Source organism: Nelusetta ayraudi, unplaced genomic scaffold, assembly GCF_046127955.1.
Source record: "Nelusetta ayraudi isolate G7.1 ecotype Tasmania unplaced genomic scaffold, CSIRO-AGI_Nayr_v1 ptg000031l, whole genome shotgun sequence".
Classification (NCBI taxonomy): Eukaryota; Metazoa; Chordata; class Actinopteri; order Tetraodontiformes; family Monacanthidae; genus Nelusetta; species Nelusetta ayraudi.
The window spans coordinates 2,535,904-2,560,000 of record NW_027466081.1 but is presented as its reverse complement, the minus strand read 5'-3'; the positions used below and the strand labels follow the sequence as shown (position 1 = coordinate 2,560,000).

Sequence of the window (24,097 nt, the reverse complement as noted above, 5' to 3'; positions counted from 1 at the left end):
AAGAAAAGCACGTTTTGAGTCTGTGTGCTTGCATTTTGGCACTCACTGGTACTTCACTTCTCCACAGTTCTGTTCTGTTAGTTGAAGAACTTTTCCTCATCATGTTTTTCTAGAAGATGCGCGACGGTCACCAGTTTCGCTGCAGTGCAAACACAAATGTAACAAAAGTTGTCATATATAACTGTGATTATGCAGTATCGGCACATATTTTACAAGTACAAGCGAAGCACTCTCGTTTTCGGTACCAGCAGCCGATACTGGTATCGGCGTTGGTGCATGACTAGTTTTTAGTGTTGCCCAATTCATATATTTCATATAGTTCATATCATGGATTCAAACATCAAAAAGTTGTTATTGACTACTAAATCTGCTACAAATGATAAAGATAATAATATAATAGTAATTGTAATAATGTAGTAATAACACTGGGATAACATTTCAATTAACGTTTCTATTTGATGTAATTAAAAAAAAAACATTGATATAATTGATATAAACAATAACTGAAAGAAAATGCAGAGGGAGCATCCTGCAGCGCCACACGCTGGCGTCGCGCTGTCAGGAGGCGTAAGTAATGCAGCCGTGTTCACGTCGGGAGCCACTTACTGCTGCTGCTGCCTGCACTTGGCAGCGTTGGGTCACATGACCGAGAGACAGGCCCGGGTATATCCGGGTTAATGAAATTAATCAGTCACACTGCCGCTGCCGTGACGGGACACGCACACTTTGCAGACCCAACAGCTGGAGATGGAGACCCCCCCCCAAACACACACACACACACACACACACACATGCCCCCGCCGTCGCCCCCATTACATAAGCCGCGCGACTCCCGTGAAAAGTCTTGTGACATCACCAGGTTGTTTTTTTTCTCTCTTTTTTCCTTCTCTTTTTTTTTTTTTTTCTTTTTTTTCTCGATTGCCAACGGGATCCAGGATTCGTTGCTGGAAGTGCCCAGCCTCCGCCCTCTCCCCTACCCCCCACTTCCTGTAGGTCACCCACGAGCAGGCGGATGGAGGGCAGGGTGACGCCGCCTGCCCCCCCCACTCCCCGCCCTCCCGCCCCTCTGCTTTCGTCATGACGACCGCGCCTCCCTTCCGCTCCGCCGTCCTTCCCCCCTGCAGGGCTTAGCGACCCACCCCCACCCCTCACCCCCACCCTCCACCACCGCCCCCACCCCCACCACCACAAGCCACCGCTGATCACGATAGGGCACGGACTGGAATGTGGGCCGCCAGAGGGAGGGTGGAGGAAAGGAGAGGGGGGGGAAAAAAAAAAGAAGAAAGCCTTGGTTTTAAGTAGTGACCCCCCCCCCCTCCCAGCCCTTGGCCCCGCCCCCAATATTGTCCGTCTCGCCCCCCCCCCCGCCCCTCGCCCCTCCATCACCTCTCATAAGCAGATATGCGACCATGTGATGGAGAAACCTCGGGAGACAGGAAAGCGGCCGAGGGTGCGTGCGCTAACCTTCCCTCTCGCATTAGTGTGTTCATGCCCAGCCGCTAGATTGCGCGACTCTGTGTGTGCGTGTGTGCGTGTTGCGTGCATCCATGTGTAGGTCGGTGGATGCAGGGGTGGCACGTATGTGTGTGCAATCGCGTGTTCATTCGCCATGGTGGGAGTGGGGTGGGAGTCGGAGTCGGAGGAGGAGTTGAAACGTTCTATATTTACTCGTTGCCATTCACACTCGGCCAGAATAATTAACACACACACACACACACACACACACGCATGCGCATGCGGATTTGCTGACGTCAGTTTTCCTAGTTTGCTTGGGTGCCGCCAGAGCTCAGTCGACACCTCTGGTTTTTATTTTTTTCTCAATGTCTTGTTATACTTTTAGTTTTATATAACAGTTTCAGGATGTTTTGCCTTTTCTAATAATCTCTGTCTTTTAACTGCAACGCATTTACATGGACTGTAATTGCTGTTTCTGGCGAGCTAATGCTAGGCCTGTTAGCTTTGCTCCTGTTTAGACGCAGGTTGCCGTGATGCCAGTGTTGTGAAATTTTCTTCGTGGCAAACAACTACAGAGTATTTGGTAAAACACCAATAGCCACTCATTGAGTCTATTTACTGCAGCAACCTTTCCGTTCATGAAGATTTTCAAATGACCTTTTCACTGTGTTACTTTAATGCCACGTGAGTGGTTTGCACTTCCTCGCGCAGACAAATCGCCACCTAGCTAGCAGTAGCCGTGTGTGTCTCTGGCAGTAATGTCACAGTATTGCTGTTGACTTCTGCATGATAGTCACGTGTTGCGTATTTTACTGTTGCTTGCAATCTCAATGGAATGTTTTAGAACCAAAGGATTTCCACCGCCCCGATAAATCCTGAAAAGCTGAGGTCACAGTGTGAGTGTCCGGTGAAAGCAACAACTGATGTAAAGGCAAATTGTTACGTAACTTGGTCTTGAAGTGGGTTCCATTTCGTTAGGGCAAATATGGCCAAAGTCAAAATAAGAAATGGGACAAAGGCTTTGTCACAAGACGTCCATAGTGCACTCTGTTTGTTTGTTGTCTGTTCGCGATAACAAACCTCCATGATGCGAGTCTGGATGCAGTACGAACGACAGAAGCCGTCCCAAAGTCCAGAAAGTTGAATTGTGCAAACTCGGAGCAGATTATTGAACAAACAGAAGTCGTCTGTCTCCGCAGACAGGAAGGTAACATCGGTTCTTGGTTTTGCTCTTGTCTCATCTCATTCAGTTCCTGGCAAGGATCCAAAGCTAACTGCCAACGGGACACGTCCCCTTATCCTCAGCGTTCACGCTAGCTGCTGATAATGCCCTGCGCTCTGTCCGTTTGATAAGGCTGGTTAGAGCCCTGATGGATGATTCAGGCCGCTGCTGTCCCCTGATGTGGTAGAAACAAATAGTAATACAGTTTTGGCAAAGTACATGTCAGGTTGCAGTTCACCCCAATTTCTTTTTTTTTAAAAAAACAAAGGGAAATCATCTAAATATAATAACTCCATAGAGGAAAAACATGGGAGACAAATGTTTTTGGTATTCTGTGTATTTACAAACATTCAGTTTCATCTCTTGCCTGTGCTATTCTCATTTATTTTTGTAATCCAAGGTTGCCCTGTGTAGTAACAATCCCAACACGGGCCAGGACACCATGTAGGGGGATTGGGCAGCAATCTGAGGTGGCACCAGCACAGAATATCCCTGCTAATCCTGGTGTACAGTACATTGTCCCATCGCACAAACTGAAATTGGTCTAATATTTTCTCATGTTAGAAGTTTGCGCAGCCAAATCTTGTGCAGCCAAAAAAGCTCTAAACAGCTGGATTCAAGCAAGGAGAGACCATAGATAAATATTGCTAACTGAGCGTAGGTCCAGTTAGCCACTTTAGCATTAGCATCTTTCTGACTTAGAAGGGCCCCAGTTCTGTCCAGTTGAGACTCCTCTGCCTAACACAATGTAGTAATACTGAGGGGTGACTTGCAACTGGCCTCAGCATTTCACCTGTTTACCGACGCCTGATATATTTGTCACATGACAACACATCCAAACTACCCGGGGTTCTGCAGAGATATATATTGAACCCTCTTTTTATTCAAAAAGCCTCAAACAAAAACACCCAAGTTACCCGTATGAAACCAATTAGAGACGAGGTAATGCATCAAAGCAACGATTTAAGCTCTGATTTGTGTCGAGACCGCTATCCTTTGGTGCAATGAACACCTCTTTCCATCTGCTCACTGCGCCCTAGAGCGATAACTTATAACAAACGAACGTATGGATGGTGATACAAAACTAACGTTACAGCATCCTGCCGGCCTGACCTCCTCCATAGACCTCAAGCGCTGCCAAGAATGTCTCCCGCCGCAGCTGAAGGATGACAAAGTGTCTGAGTTTCAGGGTCACCGCCTGTTTGTCAAGTCCGATATATCAAATCTCAGCGGACACGTTTCCCAAGGAGCTCGCGTGGGGCCCATTGAACAGGAGACCCACACAGCCTCCCTGCCACTGGGATGACTGGGCAAGCTCGCATTGCTCATTTCCGTGACCTAAATGCCGTTCCGCAACACATTTAGCCCTGCTGCACAATCAAAGTGATGCTTTATTTCTGTCGAGAAAGAGCAAAATCCAACCTCAGTTCTTTGTTGTTTTTTTCTGATCAGGACGAATTTCCTTACAGCTCTGCAGCCGCGGTCGCTGCAAGTTACTTTGCTGAAAACCCACGTCTTTTCTGCTCTCCACAATAATTGGTCATCATTAATCGCATTATGCATGTTAACTGCATATGTGATGATGCATCCGGCATCAAACATTGATGTTTCCGCATTAATAATTCTTCACTCAAGCACCCTGAAACCAGGCACACCCGACGAAGTGTTTTTACATGTCCGTCTTAAAACGAGCCTATGGTGAACACTGAATAAGTGAAGGCTCCTTTAAAAAAAAAAAAAAAAAAACTCAATATGACAGAACAAACCCTAGCTCTGTCACATTCACTGCAGGCCAGCCAGACTCCTTCAATACCACTGGTCGATGATAGGGTGAGGCTTCCTTCTCCTCCTCCTTGGCTCTGTTGCCCAACTCTAATCAAACCGACCAGCATCCTAAACCCTGGCTGTAGCTCCGACTCTTTTCATCAAAGAGTGCCAATTGGTCAAGTTGTGATGGTATGAAAATGGATCAGACTGGAGCTTTTTCAAATTAGACCTGTGAGAATTCCAACTTTAAATCTCAGTCTGCCAGCCGCCTTGCGCGGTAGTGAAGGCAGAGATGCAAAAACAAGACTCAACAGTAAAAAAATATATTAGGAACCAACTTAATTTACAGCTGGAAAGCGCAGCAGCGTCGCACGCAAGTAGGTTGCTGCTCTCGTCACTCTCGTCAATTTGTATTGTTCTCGAGAGATCTCGAGATTTGAGCCTCAGAGTCTCTGTTGTTGTCAATAGAAGGAAGTACACATTTGAATTAGTGAATAGAAAAAGGAAAGACGGGTAAAACTGATTGGTTGTTTTCTCTGTGTGGCATCAAGCCACTTGGTCACCTCTTAATTCCATGTCGTCCAATCAACGCCAAGCAGAGCCGAACCTGGCCGAGGAAAGTCCGTTCCACTTGGTTGCTGTGGCTGCAAGAATGTAAATTTTTCATGGTGTACCCTTCGTGCCCACTGAAGCTCAATAACGAGATCTGCTCTTTGTCCTGCCCTGGCCACTGTGCCGGCCCACTTTTACCTTCCGTGTTACATTAGCAAAGCAGCTGCTGCTGCTGCAACTCCAAAGGCACCAGAGTTGATTATTTTTTATAGTTTGACTTTTTCTCAGGGTCAAGAAGATAGATCCTGATAATTTGATTATTTACACAGCTCACTAACAAATACAAACTTTGTTTTATTGTGTTTATTATATCTATTGCTAAATCTGTGTGTCTCAAATTTGTTAAGATTGGAGGCTACTGCACATAAGGTCGAATGGGCGTTCAGACCACACAGCTGTTTTAGGATTAAATCTCAAATCTCCTTCATCCAAATGTCATGGAGAAGCATTGTAACGGCCAAAAAAGACCTACAGTTTTAACATTGTGCCTTGTTTTTTATTTGGAATTTGCAAGAATCCTAAATATCACTTATTATTATCATTATTATTATTATTATTATTATTATTATTATTATTATTATTATTATTATTATTAGTGCATGCGCAAATGTCACATATATATTCTGAAGTAATAAAACGTCATATTTACCCCTTTGTTAACAGCCTCCTGCTAAAACTCGTCGTCTTTTTGGATTGTCAGCACATTTAAAAGGGGACCAAAGCTTGGGGTTTGGTCACTAAAAAGGAAGAGGTATCCTTGCCCTTTGTGACATCACTGATTTTCAGAACTGCGTGTTTTAGCTCACACTACTGTATCTAAAAAGCAGAGCAAGCAGCAGAAGTCATGTCTTCTCATTACAGGGGAGTTCACCCACAGGATAGAGACACTGGTCCCTGTTAGAGGTAACATCGGTAAAAAGGGTATTTGCCCCAACGTGGGACCTTCAATTTTGGACCGATCAGCCTATAACAAATGTGTTCATTGACAGAATGCGACTCTTTGTCTAGGATTGAAACTTTTCTTTCTGCTTTTATGTGGCGACAGTTGGAAATGATCAGATCATCTCCTTAGCCGCGTGGATCATTATGTCACTCATTGTTGTTCTCAATTGTTCTCAGTGGCCCCTTAAAAAGTCAATCCAAGATGGGAATAAGGTCAGGGATGTGAGACCAAAGCCGTGTCTCGTGTGAAGGTAGCGATCTAGTCGAGCTGGACGCACAAAGCCCATATGCTGTGCGGTGTCTGCGCAGACACTCCTGACACGGCCCTCAGATGGACTCCCCATCAGACCGCTTTGCAGACAACAAAAGATGTGACCCAGAACCCAGTCACCCAATCATCATCTTCAGCGTCGGGGTCACAGGTCACCGCGGGTCAACGCACACAGCTCCTGCCGGGGTCACGGTTTCATGCGCTTGACCACTGCGCTCTTTCTCATGACATCAGGTCGGCTCACGTTAGATGCGTTGCGCTGATGAAGTGCTGCGGCCGTGAGCGTGCTCGTCATTCTGTTTTTTTATAGATCAACAGTCAAGAGGTGCGTCCCAGATGGCACACTTCTGGACCGAACACTTGGTACTCGCTCTCTACTTGATACTCGATACTCTCAAAACACTCCAAAATCCTTTAGCGTGGAATCGCTGACACCTCACACCCTCAACGAATACATCAGAAATATCCTCATGGTGTTAATGTGCTAGCTAACACGTAGTAATCGCTAGCTAGTATGGTGACCAATTGACAAACTCCTCGTTGCTGCTATACAAAGTTTTAGCAGAAGAAGTGCATCTGAAATGTTGGGTGGTATACAGGACCAGCAGTATGCAATTCGTGACACTGATAAAAGCAAAGTAAAATTCTCAATGACTACCCAGGGTCTCCCATCAGACTTTGGAGCAGCAGAAAGCAGGCAGACTATCCCTGTGCAATGCTTTTAAATGCAATTTCGGGGAAGTCCACCTTCACTAAAGCGAGACGGACCATTGTAAGGCGGTGTGTGTTTTTTACTTTAGACTACCATTAAAAAATGAACTGCAAATGTTTTCTGTAGATCAACAGTCAAGAGGTGTGTCCAAGATGGCACACTTCTGGACCGAACACTTGGTACTCCCTCTGTACTTGGTACTCGATACTCTCAAAATACTCCAGAGTCATTTAGCGGAAGTCCACTGTCACTAAAGAGAGACGGATCATTGTTAGGCTGCGTGTCTTTTTACGATAAACTACCGTGGAAAATGAAATTAAAAAATGATACGTACACTGAACAGGGATGAATCCTCTGTTAAGGGTCCCTGGACGAACCCTCTGGTATAGATCCATGACATACACTTTCCCCCCCCCCAAAAAAAAACGTAATGAACATTTGGTCATAAAAGTAGCCCAGCTTTGACTCTCCTGATGCGGTTTGTTTGTCATGAGCCACTTCACTCGCTTAGATGAGATCAGTGTGCGAGTACTCTGGGTCCCGAGAGACAGCGGCAACAGCAGCGAAAGCAACATGAGCCAAGCTTGTATTTTCCCGCTGTTATGAATATCATTGACGTGCTGATGAGATGTGACGTTAGCGGGTCGGACGGGCTAAAAGCTCTGTTTGAGTTTGTTCGGTTTGAGTTCCACTTTCAGGTTACCACGTGATGAAAGTTTAATGGGGCAGGATCAGGGGCAGTGTGTGTGTGTGCGTGTGTGTGTGTCTTTGTCAGTGGCAGTGTTAAGGCACCACTAAAAACATCCGTCTGTCTCTCCCCACAGTCACCCTGAACAGCCGGAATGGAGCCACTCCAACCACTGGCAGCGATGACGGCGAGGGCAAAGCCGTCAGGAAGACGGACAGCAAGATTCCCGAAGGGGATCTGCTGCTGCAGGTGAGCTCCGAGAACTCAATTCATCTCCAACTTGTCCTGTCTTTACCTGTTGTTGGTATCTCTGTTCTGCTGTCAGTCGCTCCCTGCAAATCTCCGCACAGAGGCGGAAGTCTATTTAGGCCGATGGCAGCAGCTCAGAGGGACTAAGACAGCTTACCTCTCAATATGTCTGCCGCAGTCCACAGGGAATCACTGTGCACAATGTGAAATTGGGCTGTGCTGTTTTTGCTTTGGTCCAGAAAAGGAGCTGGTATAGAACGATATGCCTTCTCCAAGTGTTTCCAATCATCACAGAGAATTGGAAACTGTTCATTCCTGCTTCCCTTTTAACTTATCGAAACAAAAATGTGTGGTTTCGTGTGTGTTCAGCTCTCCTGTCCAGTCGTGTCTTGAGTCTTGAGCGGGGAAACGTAACTGAATTTGGACAATTAGGACTTTATTTGATCTGGACAGGATGGATATCATATCGTGAGGTGGACAAAGGTTGGTGAGCTCTCCAACCACCCCTCCAGCTTTAGAGTGGCCCTTCTCACACAGCAGGACCGACTTGGCTTTCATACTGCTTTTCGCTGTTCTCGCTGTTCTGATGTGATTTAAACTGAGGGGGCCGAGTGGTATGAGTTGACTCTCCAATGAACCGGCTTCAGGTGTTGTATAGAAGCATATCAGAGGTAAATGGACATGTCTTGCACCTTTCTTGGGCTGTAGGTGCAAAGTTTTGAGGACGCATTGTGTAAGTGAATGGGAGGATTCAATCCATCAATTAACTTTTATTTATTCAAATCAAAGGCGTCTCGAAGCGCTTCACCCAATCAAAGAGAAATCCAACTGATCCCCCAGCGCTAGCATGAGGCCACAGTGCCAACGCATTAACCAGTGGGAAGAAATATCCAGCAGACCGTGACTCTGAAGGGCCGCCATCTGCTTTGACCGGTTGGGACCAAAAAGAAATACAAATAATGAAGAGATGGAGATACAGAGTGGAAGACAGGCCAGAGTAGATTTAAAAATGATGGGTAGGAAAAGCAGCGGCAAACCGATAGTGACTTGCCAAAGTGGATGATAGCTGCGAACTGAGGAGACTGTATGGTCTGCAAGTTGGCTAACTGTCGAATCTCCTGATGCTCTTGGGTTGCTCTCTCATTGACAAGGGTAGATGGTGTGTCTGGTAGGCCTTTTAATTTGCATTAGGTAAAAAATTTGAATGAGAAAAATTATGGAAATTGCACTATTTGAAACGCAGTAAAGGTAGCACTGTAGCTTTAGGTGCTTTTCACTCTTGAGCTAACCTTTTATAGAAACGGGTGTCTCGATTCGATTCTGACGAAGTGAACAGTCAGCTCGTTTGGCCTGTGCCACTTGGGTTTCCCCGACGTTTCCATAACGAGTGAGGAAAAGGTGGCTGTTAGCATTAACAGATCGGTCAGGGTGAATGAGAGCAACAAAGGATTCCTCAAACTCATTCACCAAACAGCCAGTCATGATAGTAAACGTAGTGACCTAGCTACGCTTTGTGTGGGTCTTAGTAACTCAATGGAAAAAAGCAGCACTAGCAAATTTATGTATGCAGCACCAGCCACTGTCGGGCTCTGATCGGGTCAGAAACAGGGTCGCACCCCCTCCTCTGAACCTGATTGAAATTTCGATTGGGTCGGGCCAATTTGATCGGAATGGATCGCTGGCATGGCACTATCTTTAAATGGGTCAGCGTTTAATCCAACTGATTACAAAGGTTACAGTAACACTGATTGTCACATCCCAAAGGAATGTGAACTTTGTTCACCACATTCGAGCCATCCCATGAGAGGGAATCAATGGGCGATCTGAAACCCCAGTCCAACCCCAAAGGGAGTCAGTCGGGTACCCTTTTTATAGTCTTTGGTACGAAGCCACAAGTCTCAGGGCCAACACTTGACCACTAGTTTACGTTCCATGTAACCGCACCCAGTGACGCACGTCAAGAACTGCCAACAGGCACCAATACGCCCCAAGGCCCCTGGGATCCAATATGGCGGCCCATTCATTTCATTGTAGTTGCTCACGCAGCGCATTAGCCAAAAATGTTTCTGGCTTCCATAGTGCAGGCTGCAGTACCTCGAGTGGCCACTGGAAAAGGATCGCCGTGATGCCCTATTGCAAGTCCGGTACCCAGTTCTTATAATACATCCAAGATACGCCCTTGAAAAAAAAAAAAATACGATCTACAGCCCTGGTAAAGGAAACGGACGCTCCCCTAGTTCTTGGCCCTCTCTCTCTCTCTGACTGAGAGGAGGCCGAGCTCGGCCGCCAGATCCTTTCGGGATCGGCTGGAGTCACTGATTTTCCAGTCCACTTCCCTCCAATGTGAACGGCGCTGGCATTCAAGTGTGAGGACAGGAAGCAGCCTGAGCTGCCACGGCATTGCCGGTCCTGACCGGAGGGGGCGGTTTCATTATTATGATGAGCCGTCGTCTCCCCTCGGCTTGTTAGCTCACTGGGGAAGTAGTGGTAGAGTTGGTTTAGTCTCCTCCTCCCTCCTCCTTCTCCTTCCTCCTCCTCCTCCTCCTCCTCTCGGCTCTTTAGCTCCGTCTCCTCGCTGAGGTGACGGACGGCGAGGGTTTTCGCAGGAATGCAAGGTTAATTCCTGATACAGCTTTCTGCACTCCTCCCTCACATCAGACAGCGGTGAATTATAGAGGAGCCGAGAGGAGCCGATCAATTATTTAACCCTGAAAAGGGAGGCGGAGGAAATGTGGCAACGTATAAATGAGGCTTTTTGCTTTGCTTTTGTCGTTTTAGGCGCCATCATCGGCTCCGCTCATGTCTTTTTTTTTTGTTGCCCCCGGTCATTAGCCGCAGGGAGGTTAATGAGTCCGCATGGGCTGCTCCTCCGGTATTAAGCCATATTTGGCCCCGTTCCCATCACATCGTGTTCCCTGAACATTGCCACCCGTCGGGGACGGCGTGTGACACACCGAAAACTTTTACGCGCTCATCGCGCTCATCACGAAACAAACAGGGAACAAAAAAAAGCATGCGGTATTTGTTCCGCCAGCCGTTTCGCGCTGGAAAATTCAGCCGTGACATTTCGATGGCCGGTTGTTCACTGTGGGGGTGGGGGGGCGTGGCTGAGGATCACATGGTGCATCGTCGGGCATCTTAGTCATCCCCAAACGTGCCCCTCCCCCCGCCCCTCGCCCTGCAGGCGGATTGTGGGGACAGCGATGACAGCGCTTGTGTGTGTGTGTTTGTGTTTGCGCGGCCGGTACGCCGTCTGTTTGTGTGTATGTTTACAAAAATGGCTCCGGACCGGGGGGAAGGTGGGGCACGTGTGCTTGTTGTTCAGTGAGGCGGAAACATTTGACCAGCTGTTCCCCTCTGAAGATAACGATGAGTCTGCTCCTTTTCACCCCCCCCTCTTTGGCTATTTTTACGGCTTGTTTTTTAATCTTTCTGTCGTTTGTTACTACCTTCCTTTCTTTCTTAGTTTCCATCTCTTGAACTCTTTTGGTTGCAGCCTGTCGGTCTTAAAACAAGTTTGCATGGATTTGAATAAATCATTCACCTGGTTAGAACATTTTTTGTAAAGCAAGCCGACAGCAGCCCTGCTATTGGCACAGCGCCCTCTGCTGGCCTGGTATTAAAACATGCAATTTTCGTTGCCAGCTCAGTAGCATATTTCACTTTAAAGTAGCACTTAACACGAGAACATCAACACCTCCTGCTTCGGCCGCACGATACCATCTAGCCCACTAATCGCCGTACGCACGCAATGGCAGGGGGCGCCAGAGAGACCAAAGCAGGTTTTACTGGAGGAATTAAAGAGGAGAGACTTGCTGAGTGAATGGCCCCACTCGTCAGGTTCCGGACAAAATTCAGAGTGATATAATATAATGTGATAATATATAATTATTAGTTATTATAATATCTAATATTGTGACAACATTGTAATAGAAAATAATATTGTCAACGTACCATTGTAGAGTGCCACTTTAATTCTTCTTCTTCTTAAGATGACCACACCAATGAACTCCTTGCGAGGTTATTGAACTACAGGAACTACTAACTACCAGGAAGGTTGCTAAAAATCAGGAAACTGCAGCTGGCTTGTAAATAGACATTTCCAGTTCTCATAAAAAAAAAACCCTGCATGAAAGGCTTGACTGGCTTCAAACTTGAGACAATGGTTAGCAACACACAGTTGCAGTCTCACCAATAGGAGGCTTAGCAATTAGCTCCGCTCGTACTGAAGGGCCCCTCTTTTTTTCCAAACTTTTTTTTTTCTGTGACCTTTTTCCCAGGTATCACTCACACGGGCGAACATTTTTCAAATGCGACGACTTTGCTGAACTTCTAACGGGAATCTGTGTTTGCTCGACCTGCAGGCCCTCAACGGCTTCGTCCTGGTCATCACGGCCAGCGGGACCATCTTCTACGCCTCCCACACCATTCAGGACTACCTGGGCTTCCACCAGGTACCGTCAGCACACATCCCCGCACTCTGCTTTATTCCTTGACAATCGCTTGATCCCGATGGCCTGCCTGCCTAAGTCGTGGGGGGGGGTCCCCAACATCCAACCAACCCGTCGGCTTGCGTGCAGCATCTGCTGGGAGGAGCTGGGAGGTGCTGGGAGGTGCTGGGAGGTGCTGGGAGGGGAGGAGGCGTCGCCCAGCTTGATCCATCGGTCTTCTCCCCTGCGCTCGGCAGGGCTCAGAGGCTCAAACTGCAGGCGAGAAGCACCTGACCTATTTATAGCGTGGCCTTTTTTTTTTTTTTTTTTCCTCCCCAAAGCGGCAGGCGCACACAGAGACTTGGGTTGGGCGGCCGAGAACCGGTAAAATTGAGTGCTGTAGAATAAATTTGGGTCACGACTTCATGATAAGGAAATAGATGTTCTTCCATCAGTTTCATTTCATTATACCATCAACACCTATCACAGGTGTTGATGTGTAATGCGTCGCTACTACGCGGTGCGCGTCGAAGATCTGGGAATCAAACAACGTTTGCTGCCCCCAAAGGCCTTCACACACTGGATGCCTGTTGGTGAAGTGATACAGAAAATGCGAGGCTGTCAGATTAAAACTCCTCCCTCTCACGCTGACGCAGTTCCGATGAGTCGTGTCCTCGTCATGCTTCCTAGGAAGTCAAAAACTCAGACTCAGGCCGTGTCTCAATTCAGGGTCTGCCTCCTTCGAAGGACGCGTCCTCCGTCGGAAGGAAGTGTCCTCCGTCGGAGGGGGACGAACCCAAACCCGCTTCCCCGGTAAAGAAATTGGACGGCTTAGCCTTTGGCGTATTTCCTGGTTGCGTCACCGCTGATTCCTACTGCTAGCCAACCCCGGTAGTGATGTTTTTATAGCATCAAGCTAACCATTTGTTCGCCATTCCAACCATGGCGTTGGATGTTCAAATCAGTAAAAACCCTACGTTAAAAACCTTTATGTGAAATTTGAATAGTTCGATTTATATGTTGTGTCTTTGCCAGTAGGTGGCGCCATTTCGGCTGACTTCCGAGGATCCCAGGATGCTTAGCAGCAGCACGCAAAGCATCCTGGGATACAGGTGTCCGCGGAGGATAGTAGCGGTGCGTCCTTCGAACCGGCTAAAAGTAGGGCGCATTTGGAGCATCCTTCGAATTTTAGTGAATTGGGACAGCAGTGCAGTGCTATGACGCAACTGGCCTTCAAATGCAGGCTTTGAAGGATGCAGAGCCCGAATTGAGACACAGCCGTATCGTCAGTGCTCCCATATTTACAAGACGTATATGGAAACGCTCTTTTTATGTCACACTTTTTTTTAAAACATACTGCAATAGAAACGACCAAAACCGCAAGTCAGATCTTCCCCTCGCTGTTTTGTATCTTACCCCCCCCTCCTCCTGCTTCCCCAGACGGACGTCATGCACCAGAGCGTGTACGAGCTGGTGCACACCGAGGACCAGCAGGAGCTCAGGAGAAACCTGCACTGGGCTCTCAACCCTCCCGCAGCCGCAGCCGCCATCACGCAGGACTCCCCGCAAGGTGAGCGCTCGCACGAGACCTCAGGACAGCAGCTTGATTGGCTGATTTTTGGCTGCAGCGTTCGGCCACTCGGCCCCTAAAACTCCTCGCGACGCCGCCTTAAACGAGATTGGCCCGCAGCGAGCCTGTGTGAACACAACATTCGGAGATCGGTATCAGACGCTTAAGTACACACACTTTAGGCCCTTAAGCTCTAAGACCATCCTCAGGTCCGGTCACATGACTGTGTAATCTTGGCTCTGGCTTATGAGGTGAAGTGGTCCCAGATCTGTATTTGGGCTTTAAGATGCTTATGTCTGTGCGCTTTGGTCCCGAGTGTCGAGGCTAAGACCTGCGGCGAGGAAGGCGCAGGTCAACGTCTTCCCCTGAAGTGAGTTGCCACGAAACCCGCAGCCTCTCTTTCTGTGTGTGTGTGTGTGTGTGTGTGTGTGTGTGTGTGTGTGTGTGTGTGTGTGTGTGTGTCTTGGCAGCGCAGGGCTGCGGGCTTCCTTACATAAGTGCATTAATTCACTGGGAGGCCGGCTGATGATGACACAGTGTCACGATGGGAATGAGATGGAAATAATAACGGCAGGCAAGCGGCTGTTTGGTTGCTCGAGAGTTCCTTGAAACAGAATCGCTCTCAGGTCAACAGACAACACTTGACCGACCTGGTAACCTGGCCAAGAGAAAGACGGTAGCCTCCTTGCCGTCCACTGGAGACTGTTGTTTTTTTTTTGTTTTGTTTTTTTTAAATGTAAGCACAGGGTCTCAGAAGTAGGTGACAGACGTGTGAGAGCTGATAGGTTGGTGGGAGGGTGAAGTTGGTGATTAGTCAGAGTTAGATCAATAATATAGAGAGTAAAGAAAAAAAGTCAAGTGGTCCACAGTTGTTATTCCTCCCACTGGACGAGAAATTAAGAAGAAAACAGCCTTGAAGCGCAGTCATGTAATTTTCGGGGGACGGGGGGGAAATAAAGCTCAAAGTTCAAAATTGCAAGTGGGAAATTCCAAATTATAAGGAAAACATGGAAAATGCCCGCACAAATCGTCAGGATTGCAACATTAAAAGTTTTCTTGATTATGAGATAAATAAGAAAATATGAGGTAAATGTTAATATATAAAAATGAGTTAGGAAATAAAAGGTAAAATCTTTCAAATCTCTCGTCAGTTCAGTCATCAGGATTTAACGATAATTAGGATTTTTATTCTTATAGTTTAGTTTCTTTTAATCTTATATATCTGTAATTTGTTTGTTCGATTGTTGCGGCTGTTGTTTGTTTGGGTTTTGTTCTGTCGCTCCTCGCCCTCTCTTTCCTATCCAGCCCTCTCACAGATCATAACCGTCACCACACATCTTCGTCGGGTTGTTTTTTGGTCGGAGATTCCCGGCAGACCCATTTTCTTCTGCTTCCAGTTTAAATAGGACTTAGATTCTCTTTTCTTTGTGGTTTAGTTTTAGGAGGAAGAAGTTGTGCCTCGTGTGGTTGGGCTGAGTGCCCCCCCGCCCCCCACCCTCTTGTTTGGCTGGGACATCCTTCCCCTTGACTTTCAAGAATTTATTTCCTTTGCTTTGAAATGAAATGGGTGGGGGATCACATGAAATCAAATCCCTTGTTTTGTTTCCCCCCTTGTCATTCATTAAATTCATTTCGGTTTAGCCGGAAGGATGTAACACATGGGAGGCGGGGGGGGGGGGAGTTCTATTATGTGACAATGAGCTGTTTCTTCATGTCTTTGGCCGTTCAGAGATGGAACCGGACAGCAGCACGGCGTTGCTCACCTACAAGCCGGAGCAGCTTCCGCCCGAGAACTCCTCCTTCCTGGAGAGGAACTTTGTCTGCCGCTTCCGCTGCCTCCTGGACAACTCCTCCGGCTTCCTGGTCAGTCCACTGTCGTTTTCACAAGCGGTGCCGCCGATATACTGTATCTGGTCACCGTTGCACTCGAACAGCGTGAGCAAAACTGAATTATGGCCGGTAGGTCAGTGAAGAAGAAAAAAAATGCTTTCCCAAGATTTATTTTGGTACATTTTTAAGTATTTTCACATTTTTACATTGATTTATTTAATATTAATTCATAAGGCAATGAAAAGTAGTACTGCAGTGGAAAAAATAACACCCTTTGGACACCCTGAAAATTTGGCTCAATCAGAGATTTCTTTGTGTGTGTGTTTTAAAATGTTTGACTACATCAGAGGCACACAAACACATGGAAATTATTTTGTTGTTTATTGTTATTAAGACAAAAAAAAAAACAACGAAATTCTCCTCGTGCTCTGGATGTGTTGCAAGGGACAAAGGCGTCTTGCTGAAACCTCCTCCAAGTTCTGAGCTTGGCGGTTACGGTGCAACGTGCAGCATGTGGGCAAATGCCGGTGCACTAAATCAAACTGCACTCGGAGACTTGGAGAGCGATTCTTAGCGCAATACAGTTCATCACAAATGCATGAGGTGTCCAAATGCTTTTTTTTTTTTCCAGCACTGCAGCTATGTCATAAGACGGCACTGTGTTGCTACTGGAAGCAGCAGAGGTAAACAAACTCCAACTGCGAATTTGCCCTCAAGAAAGTGAAGAAGAAGTTATAATTATTCTTCTGGTCAACCAGGAGGAACGCTATAAACACAGCGCTAAGTATGTTGTGGCTGATCAATAGTACAAGGTCACTGGAGTCTGTCCTTAAAAAAAGGATACAGTACTGGACTTTAAAAAAAAAAAATAGAAAAAAAATGTCCAGGTAACATTTGTTTCCAACCTGAAGTGGAGCAGCACACAAATTTTAAAAGCACGTGAAAGTGAACTGTGTTTGTTTGCGTTGGAGTGGTTGAAGAGTGGCAGAATGCCTCAACGTCACTTGCGGTGGAGTAGAGAACAAAGGGAATTGCAGGCTTACCAGATTTTTTTTGAAGAAGAAGAAGAAGAAGAAGAAGAAGAAGAAGGGGAGAGTGTATTTTTGTGCTCATACATGGGCGATCGAGGATGATTCAACTTTTCGCCGCGCTGCCGGCCGCTCGTCGCATCTTGATTTAGAGAGACAACAAAAGAGCAGCAGCCGCTTGCATAAACCACCACATGAAATCGCAGAGGGGCAGTGCGCCCAGCCATGCACGTGCACGTGCACGCTCCTGCTCCAGAATCTGACCTGCATCCGACGCTTGTGCTGTTTTTGGGGTTTTGTTTTTTTCAGTCCATTAATGTTGCAATGAGAATTACAGTGCAATGTCGCTGAGGATCCAGTTCTCCTGTGTGATGATGCCAACACCAAAGGCAGGCCTGGATGTTTACTTTTTTCGCATTATTCACATTTTAATTCAAATCTTTTTGATTTGATGCCATTTTTTTTTTTTTTTATAATCATACTTTATTTTGTTTTCAAAACTCTAACAAAACAATACACATAAAACATACAAACAAACATCTTTCAAAAGTGTTCTGAAAAAGGAGGTGACATTCAGGTATCATAAAGAGTAAGAAAGAAAAGAAAAGAATAGAAAAAAAAATAACAAATAAATGGATGGCAAACAGATTTGATGCCATTTTTGATACCGGTTCCAGAATGATACATTTTTTTTGATACCAGATATTTTAAAACTAATTTCAACAACGCCGAAAATACATTGATATCACAGCACAAAACCTTTTTACCATTTTGTTCATCAAGTTTGCTGTATTCCCATCCTTTGCCGCTACATCCTTGGCACAATTGTTGCTTTTTGCTTCATTTTGATCCACCTTCACGAAGAGGAGTCACAATTTAGATTTCTTTGGCACGGCACTGATTTTCACTCAAACGTAAACAAAGGTTTGCAAGCGTCTTTAGTATCTCGGGCGGATCCCTGAGATTTCAGGTCTCGGAATACTCGAGACTGAATCACTGTCGGTCGCTTGAAATACAAACTAACCAATCAGGAGAAAGGGGCGGAGCCAGGCTTGAGCGACCATGCTGTCACCTGTGAAGTTAGTATGAAACTAACCTCACAGACGCCATGGAATCATTGCACCTGGTTTAAACTGATTATCAGCGCATTTAAATAGAAATAAACAGAGGATTGTGTCTGATAACAAAAAGATTCCAACTTCATGGGCAGCAACAGTGTATTTTGATACTAAGTGATACATACGCATGTGTGAGGTTTTGTTTACAACAACAAAAAAAATGATGTTGAAATTTTTGGATATTACTTCGTGTTGGATTTGACTTTTCCGGAAGTTTGGTCCAGAATTGTTTTGCTAGGTGTTCAAGATATTGCCAAGATAAGGTATTGTGACTTTATGACTGGATACTGTAGATCTGCATCACCATGACCAGGCTTGTAGCTAACTGCCTATTGACTGGCAGTTAGCCAACTGGTCAAGTCAAAGCCTTCGCAATTCAACTACAGATTAACGGAGTTGTGATGGAAGTGTACTTTTTTTTGTACTGATTTTATGACTTTGTGGTCATCCCAGGCTTTGAACATCCAAGGCCGGCTCAAGTTCCTGCATGGCCAAAACCAACGGCAGGAGAACGGGGGAAAGATTCCCTCGCAGCTGGCTCTCTTCGCCATCGCCACTCCTCTGCAGCCTCCGTCCATCCTGGAGATCAGGACCAAGAACATGATCTTCAGGACCAAACACAAGCTGGACTTCACTCCGCTGGCCTGCGACGCAAAGTAACCAGAGGGCACAAAAATATGAAGGTTGCTCACTTGTTGCCGTGGAGATATGTTGACGGAGTTGTTGTTTTGTTTTTTTCTCGTTGTGCAGGGGGAAGATCGTGCTCGGGTACACAGAGGCCGAGCTTCGGGTTCGAGGATCTGGCTATCAATTCATCCACGCGGCAGACATGTTGTACTGCGCCGAGAACCACGTCCGAAGTAAGTCCTGCTTGTGCCGTCTGGAGTCTGGCAGCTCAGCCGCGCTCCTTTTTTGTGTTCCCGCCAAAATCAAAGTCATGGGCCATTTAATAAAACAAGACGTGAACTTGCGGACCTTGCGGAAAAATCATCTACGGCCACCTAAGTTCTGTTTGAGTCCCATCCTCACACCTCGCCACATCAATTTCCCAGATGTGATCTTGACACGCCCACTTCACCGGGTGTACCTCGGTAGTAAACCTGTGAACCAGTCAGCAGAAATGACATAAGAAGTAGTAGCGCACAATTATTTTCCTACCTTACCGCTGCCTTCCAAGAAAAAACTCTTTATTGGTGCGAATGTCATAGTTAAACCCTCAAATCCACGGCTGATTTCTTGGAATAAAGCCTACGTTAAGGTTACCCAGGGTCACCCCAGTGTTCTCTGTGAAATGAATTTGCCCTATCTAGGTATCGGGTTTGGTACAGTTCAAATTGTAAGTTGTTCTCACGTACCTGGAGGTTCACACTCGTGAGATTAACTTCCATGACTTGTGAATTCAAGATATTAATTAAAAATAAATAGAAAAAAAAGGCTAAAAAGATGGTAAGTGAGAAGAAATCTTTGAGCTCTGATATTTATCAGTCAAAAACTTGTCACGTGTGTAAATCCTGTCAAATAAGCAAAGCAATTGGGGTAAAAAAAATAAAAAAATAAATAAAAAAAATAAAAAAAATAAAAAAAATAAAAAAAAATAAAAAAGTTGTGAAAGCCTGCGGACTGGTCAGAGAGTTCAGACAGCTTTTGCAAGTAATCCTGCTGGATTACGGAGCAGATTGAGCAAAGCCGCAGAGCTGCCAGAGTGAGCAGAGCAAACAAATCCACTGCATGAGCAAAGTATCAGAGATGATCCATACTGCAGTATCAACAAACAAACAAACGCTATTAGAGGCCAGCCGTGCTACCGAGCTCTCAGCTGACGGTGGCACCAGCAGCCAGCACTGCCAACACCACAGAAAAAAGCCAGCTGAGCTATGTTCTTCTCACATTACTTAGTGTCAAAGGCAGAGTTAGGCAGGACATGTCCAATGAGAGAGGTTTTTTTGGTGGGGTACTAAGAATTAAATTGAGAATTGAGTTAATTAATATAAAAACACCCTCAAAGCTTCTCAAAACGTCATATAATAAACATCAGGATTTCTTTTTTTCTGTAATATGCAGCTCTCCGTCTTAGCAAGAGCTAGCATTAACATTTCTCCTTGTTTGCAGGCTAGATTTCATATTTTGGCTTATTAATGTTTCCCTTTACCCAAATTGGAGTCCCGAAGCCCCACAATGAGTTTGACAGCTAGAAAATGTAACCGGAGCCATCATCGCCCAAATAGTGATGAGTAAGTAAGTGAGCTTGAGAGTTTTAGGTTGATCCCATCAGTCATCATGCAGGAGTGGGGAATTAGAGATTCCAGCGCAGCTTGTGAACACAAGATGCAGATTGAGTAAAATGAAATGCTTCACAAAAGGACAAGAGTGAGTTGGGGTCCACCAACTTCTGGATGTATTTCAGGAAAAGTTGTCTTCTGTCAGTCGAATGTATTCACCAGGCGTTTTTGCATTGTTTCACGTCTGCAGTGATGAAGACTGGAGAAAGCGGCCTGACCGTGTTCAGACTTCTCACCAAGGAGAATCGCTGGAAGTGGGTGCAGGCCAACGCCAGGCTTGTGTACAAAAATGGAAAGCCGGACTACATCATTGCCACCCAGAGACCTCTTTTGTATGTCCCCGTTTCCTTACCATATGATGCAAAACATAACAATTTTAAGTGCATCCCTTGTAAATAGTGCCATGTTGTTGGACAATAACAATGTTTTGCTGTCTGCACAGGGATGAAGAGGGAGGAGAACACCTGCGAAAGCGCTCCATGCATCTACCCTTCACCTACGCCACAGGCGAGGCTCTACTGTACCAGTCCAACCATCCCATAGCAGGCTTTAGAGATGACGCCTACGACAAAAATGGCAGCAAGTCAAAGAAGAGCAGGACCGAACGTCTGTCAAGGAATGGCCTGGACCCTGGCTCTCTCCTAGGGGCACTCATGAGTCAGGATGAGTCTGTATATGTTTGTCAGCCTGCCCTGGAGCCTAAAATGTCCTTCCACAGCAGTTTCTTCGGGGATCAGATGGGCTTCTCAGAAGCAGAACCCTCTGGTTTGCCCAGAAGCTGGGGCGAGCCTAGCAATGGTATGGTGGGTCCAGTCGTAACGCAGGCGGCCACCAGTTTTGATCCGCTTCTAGCTACTCTGGACTCGCTCTCGCTGGAAGGCCAAGGGGTAGTGGACTCCGAGGACGGTGGCTGCTCCAACGGCGAGCTGTTCGGAGCGCTGGAGGGTCTGGGCCTAAGCGCCGAGGACCTCGAGTTGCTCCTGCTGGACGAGCGGATGATCAGAGTTGAGATGGACCCCGAACGCGTGCCCACTCTGGAGGACCTATTGACGAATGACGAGATCCTTTCATACATCTACGATTCCATCGACGGAAAGATGGATTCCACGGACCAAGGGGGACAGGCACCCCCTATCACCTCCTCAGCGACAGCCATGTCGGTTACAGTACCCGAAAGTAGTACCGCCACTGACACACAAGTACAAATGCAGTTTCCTCACCGCAAGCCTCCTCTGGTGGAGCAGGCTCCCATCGTCCAGCTCTCCCAGCAAATGCAGCAGCACCTCAGCATGCGTCCCGGCAAAGTGGCGCAAGGCTGGGGCCAGCAGGGCCACCGCGTGCCAGACACGATAGTCAACGGGGACCTGCTGGGGCACGCTCAGTCCGTCCACAATGGGCACTGGACGCCCCAGGACATTCTCACCAGCACAGGGATACAACTGGAACACTTATCCACCCAACAAGGCATTTTCAATGGTAAAGCTTCCGAGCCGGATGGCAAGCTTCATCACAACCAACGCCACCTTCAGCAGCAGCAACCCAGGATAGAACCCCATCCTTCACAGCAGTGCCGTGCCAAACAGAAGGCCGCCAACCTCAACGGACTCTGTCCCGTCCCCGGCGCAGAGCACTCGGCAGGTAAATCTCAATGGCAGGACTTTGGATTCAGCGACAATCTGGGCAGCAGCCCTTGCCTCGACAACAGCCAAAAACCTCTAACGGACACCTCACTAGACACTTGCATGGATTTCACCATGCCTGGCATTGACAACGGCGACTACGCCGTCAACGGGAGTCTGTTCGGGGGCCACCCGCATGTGACCGAGGCCGCGGTCACGTCCTTCCCTGGGATGAACCACAAACAGCAGCCCGAGCAGATCCCAGTGCCACTGGCCCAGGTAATCTCCAGCCTATCGCAGTGCCCACCGCCCAATGCTTCCCTGGAGCAGATCCTGGGAGTGGGTAAGGCCTGCCGGCAGATAGACCCCTTTGGCATGGTGACATCCGAGATCCCTCACGAACCCAGTCCCGCTAAGGTATGTACGCTGATGACACACTGAAATCCACCCAGATTAAAAGCCGAAAATGTACCTAATATTTGGAATGTATGTAATATATATTGGTGTCGGTGGTGCAGTGGTTAGCGCTGCCGCCTCACAGCGAGAAGGTCGTGGGTTCCATTCCGGGCCTGGGACCTTTCTGTGTGGAGTTTGCATGTTCTCCCCGTGTCTGCGTGGGTTCTCTCCAGGTTCTCCGGCTTCCTCCCACACTCCAAAAACATGCATGTGAGGTCAATTGAACACTCTAAATTGTCCGTAGGTGTGCATGTGAGTGTGAATGGTTGTCTGTGTCTCTATGTGGCCCTGCGATGAACTGGCGACTTGTCCGGGGTGTCACCCTGCCCTTCGCCCTAAGACAGCTGGGAGAGGCCCCAGCAGACCCCCGTGACCCCGAATAGGAATAAGCGGGTATAGAAGATAGAAGAAGATGTAATATATATTTGTAAATAAGTTGTACATTTTGGCTGCACTGGCTTTAAATGTGTCAGTAAAGCAAGATGCATACGCGAAGCAGTGGCGTCAACACTGGTAACTGGTGTTACCACGTGAAATAATCAAAACAAGTACGTAACACAGAGCGTTGCTTTGCAGTTTTCAGTCCCCTTTGCCATTTGAGTCATGCTTATGCAAGATTCAACTGTGTTGTCAGCTTGGTGCAGATAACACCACATGGAAAAAATATTATTGTGAACACCCAGCTACCAATGCAATCCCAGACACTGCGCTGCACTGGTTAACGTATCACCTGAAAGTTTTTGAGAGGGATGTAGACTTCATAGCAAGTGACTGACTGAATAAAATAAAGAAGTGCCATTGGTTATTTGATGGACTTTACTGATTTAAAGGTCAGTTTCAGGAAACAGCCCGATGAAGGCAATCTTCATTCCACCCTTGTGTAAGGCATAAAAAAAAACCTGGCACAGGGGGCGTGTAGAAATAGCGGTGAATCTGGGATAGGGTTGAAGTGACGAGACTAACCTAAGGCAACCAGCTGCAGGTCACTGGCGTAAAGAGAGAAATCACAGTGATCTCTGGGGACAGGGAGGTCAAAGAGCGCCTCCTGCCAGAGGAGGACCGAGCTGGCTGGTGTTCCCCAGGAATGGTGAAGTGCTGCGCAATAGTAACTTATTGTTTTTGCAAAGCAAAAAGTCAAAAGCAGAGGTTCCTTATTGAGGGGCCCGGCATTTCAGCGGATTTTTATGTACATGTGTTGGTAGCCATAGCTTGCCAGCAAAGTATGACGTGTACTCAAGTGCTGCCAGGTGGGAATGTTGAAGTGAAAGGATCATGTTTTGAGGGATGCATGCAACCCGTTTTCATTCACTGAGTCAAGAACACGTTGCGATAAATGTGCCAGTTGCATCCTATGAAGTGAACTATGATCCTGTGATGACCAACAAAGTGGCCAGTTTATTGTGTATTATGGGATTGCTGTCATGAACGTCTGCCTTCTGCCTTGTCACAAACCATTCCCCTCTTGAGAATTTGCTGAAACCTTTTGGCTTCTCCGCAGATGGAAAATGGTTGCATCCTGAACAGCACATACACAGGTGGCAACCCGCTGCCCACCATGAATGGGACGACGCCCCCTACTGTCCAAATGCCTGGCCCCGAGACTTTGTCCAGCCTCCCCGACCCCCCAGCCACCGGATTCTACCTCTGACCAGCCTAGCAGGAATAACCGTGCGACAGGACACTACTGACGGCCAGAAACAGTCACCGACTGTACCAGCCTTACTCACTGAGACAACACAACAATCCAAGTTCAACAAACTTAGGCCTGAACTTAATGTTTTTTGTTTTGTTTTGGGTTTTTTTTCCTCACAGATTTGTAATATTTGTCTTTCTTTGCTGTCAGGGGGGA

General features: G+C 47.0%; 1 protein-coding gene across 2 annotated transcripts in view; it reads left to right on the top strand.

The window, feature by feature from the left end:
* LOC142891373 (aryl hydrocarbon receptor-like) overlaps positions 1 to 24,097 on the top strand; it is a 33,159-nt gene extending 9,062 nt beyond the window's left edge. The window contains exons 3-11 of one of the 2 annotated variants that reach the window (XR_012927265.1): positions 7,806 to 7,918; positions 12,283 to 12,372; positions 13,789 to 13,918; positions 15,648 to 15,781; positions 18,348 to 18,550; positions 18,645 to 18,754; positions 20,364 to 20,505; positions 20,616 to 22,304; positions 22,685 to 22,983. Coding sequence is in view for 1 of the 2 variants with exons in the window: in XM_076030850.1 (XP_075886965.1) it covers positions 7,806 to 7,918; positions 12,283 to 12,372; positions 13,789 to 13,918; positions 15,648 to 15,781; positions 18,348 to 18,550; positions 18,645 to 18,754; positions 20,364 to 20,505; positions 20,616 to 22,209; positions 23,747 to 23,896 (2,666 nt within the window). In the remaining variant the exon portion in view is untranslated. Of the gene's footprint in view, positions 1 to 7,805; positions 7,919 to 12,282; positions 12,373 to 13,788; positions 13,919 to 15,647; positions 15,782 to 18,347; positions 18,551 to 18,644; positions 18,755 to 20,363; positions 20,506 to 20,615; positions 22,305 to 22,684; positions 22,984 to 23,746 lie in introns of those variants that run through there. The other variant, XM_076030850.1, reaches the window with a different exon arrangement.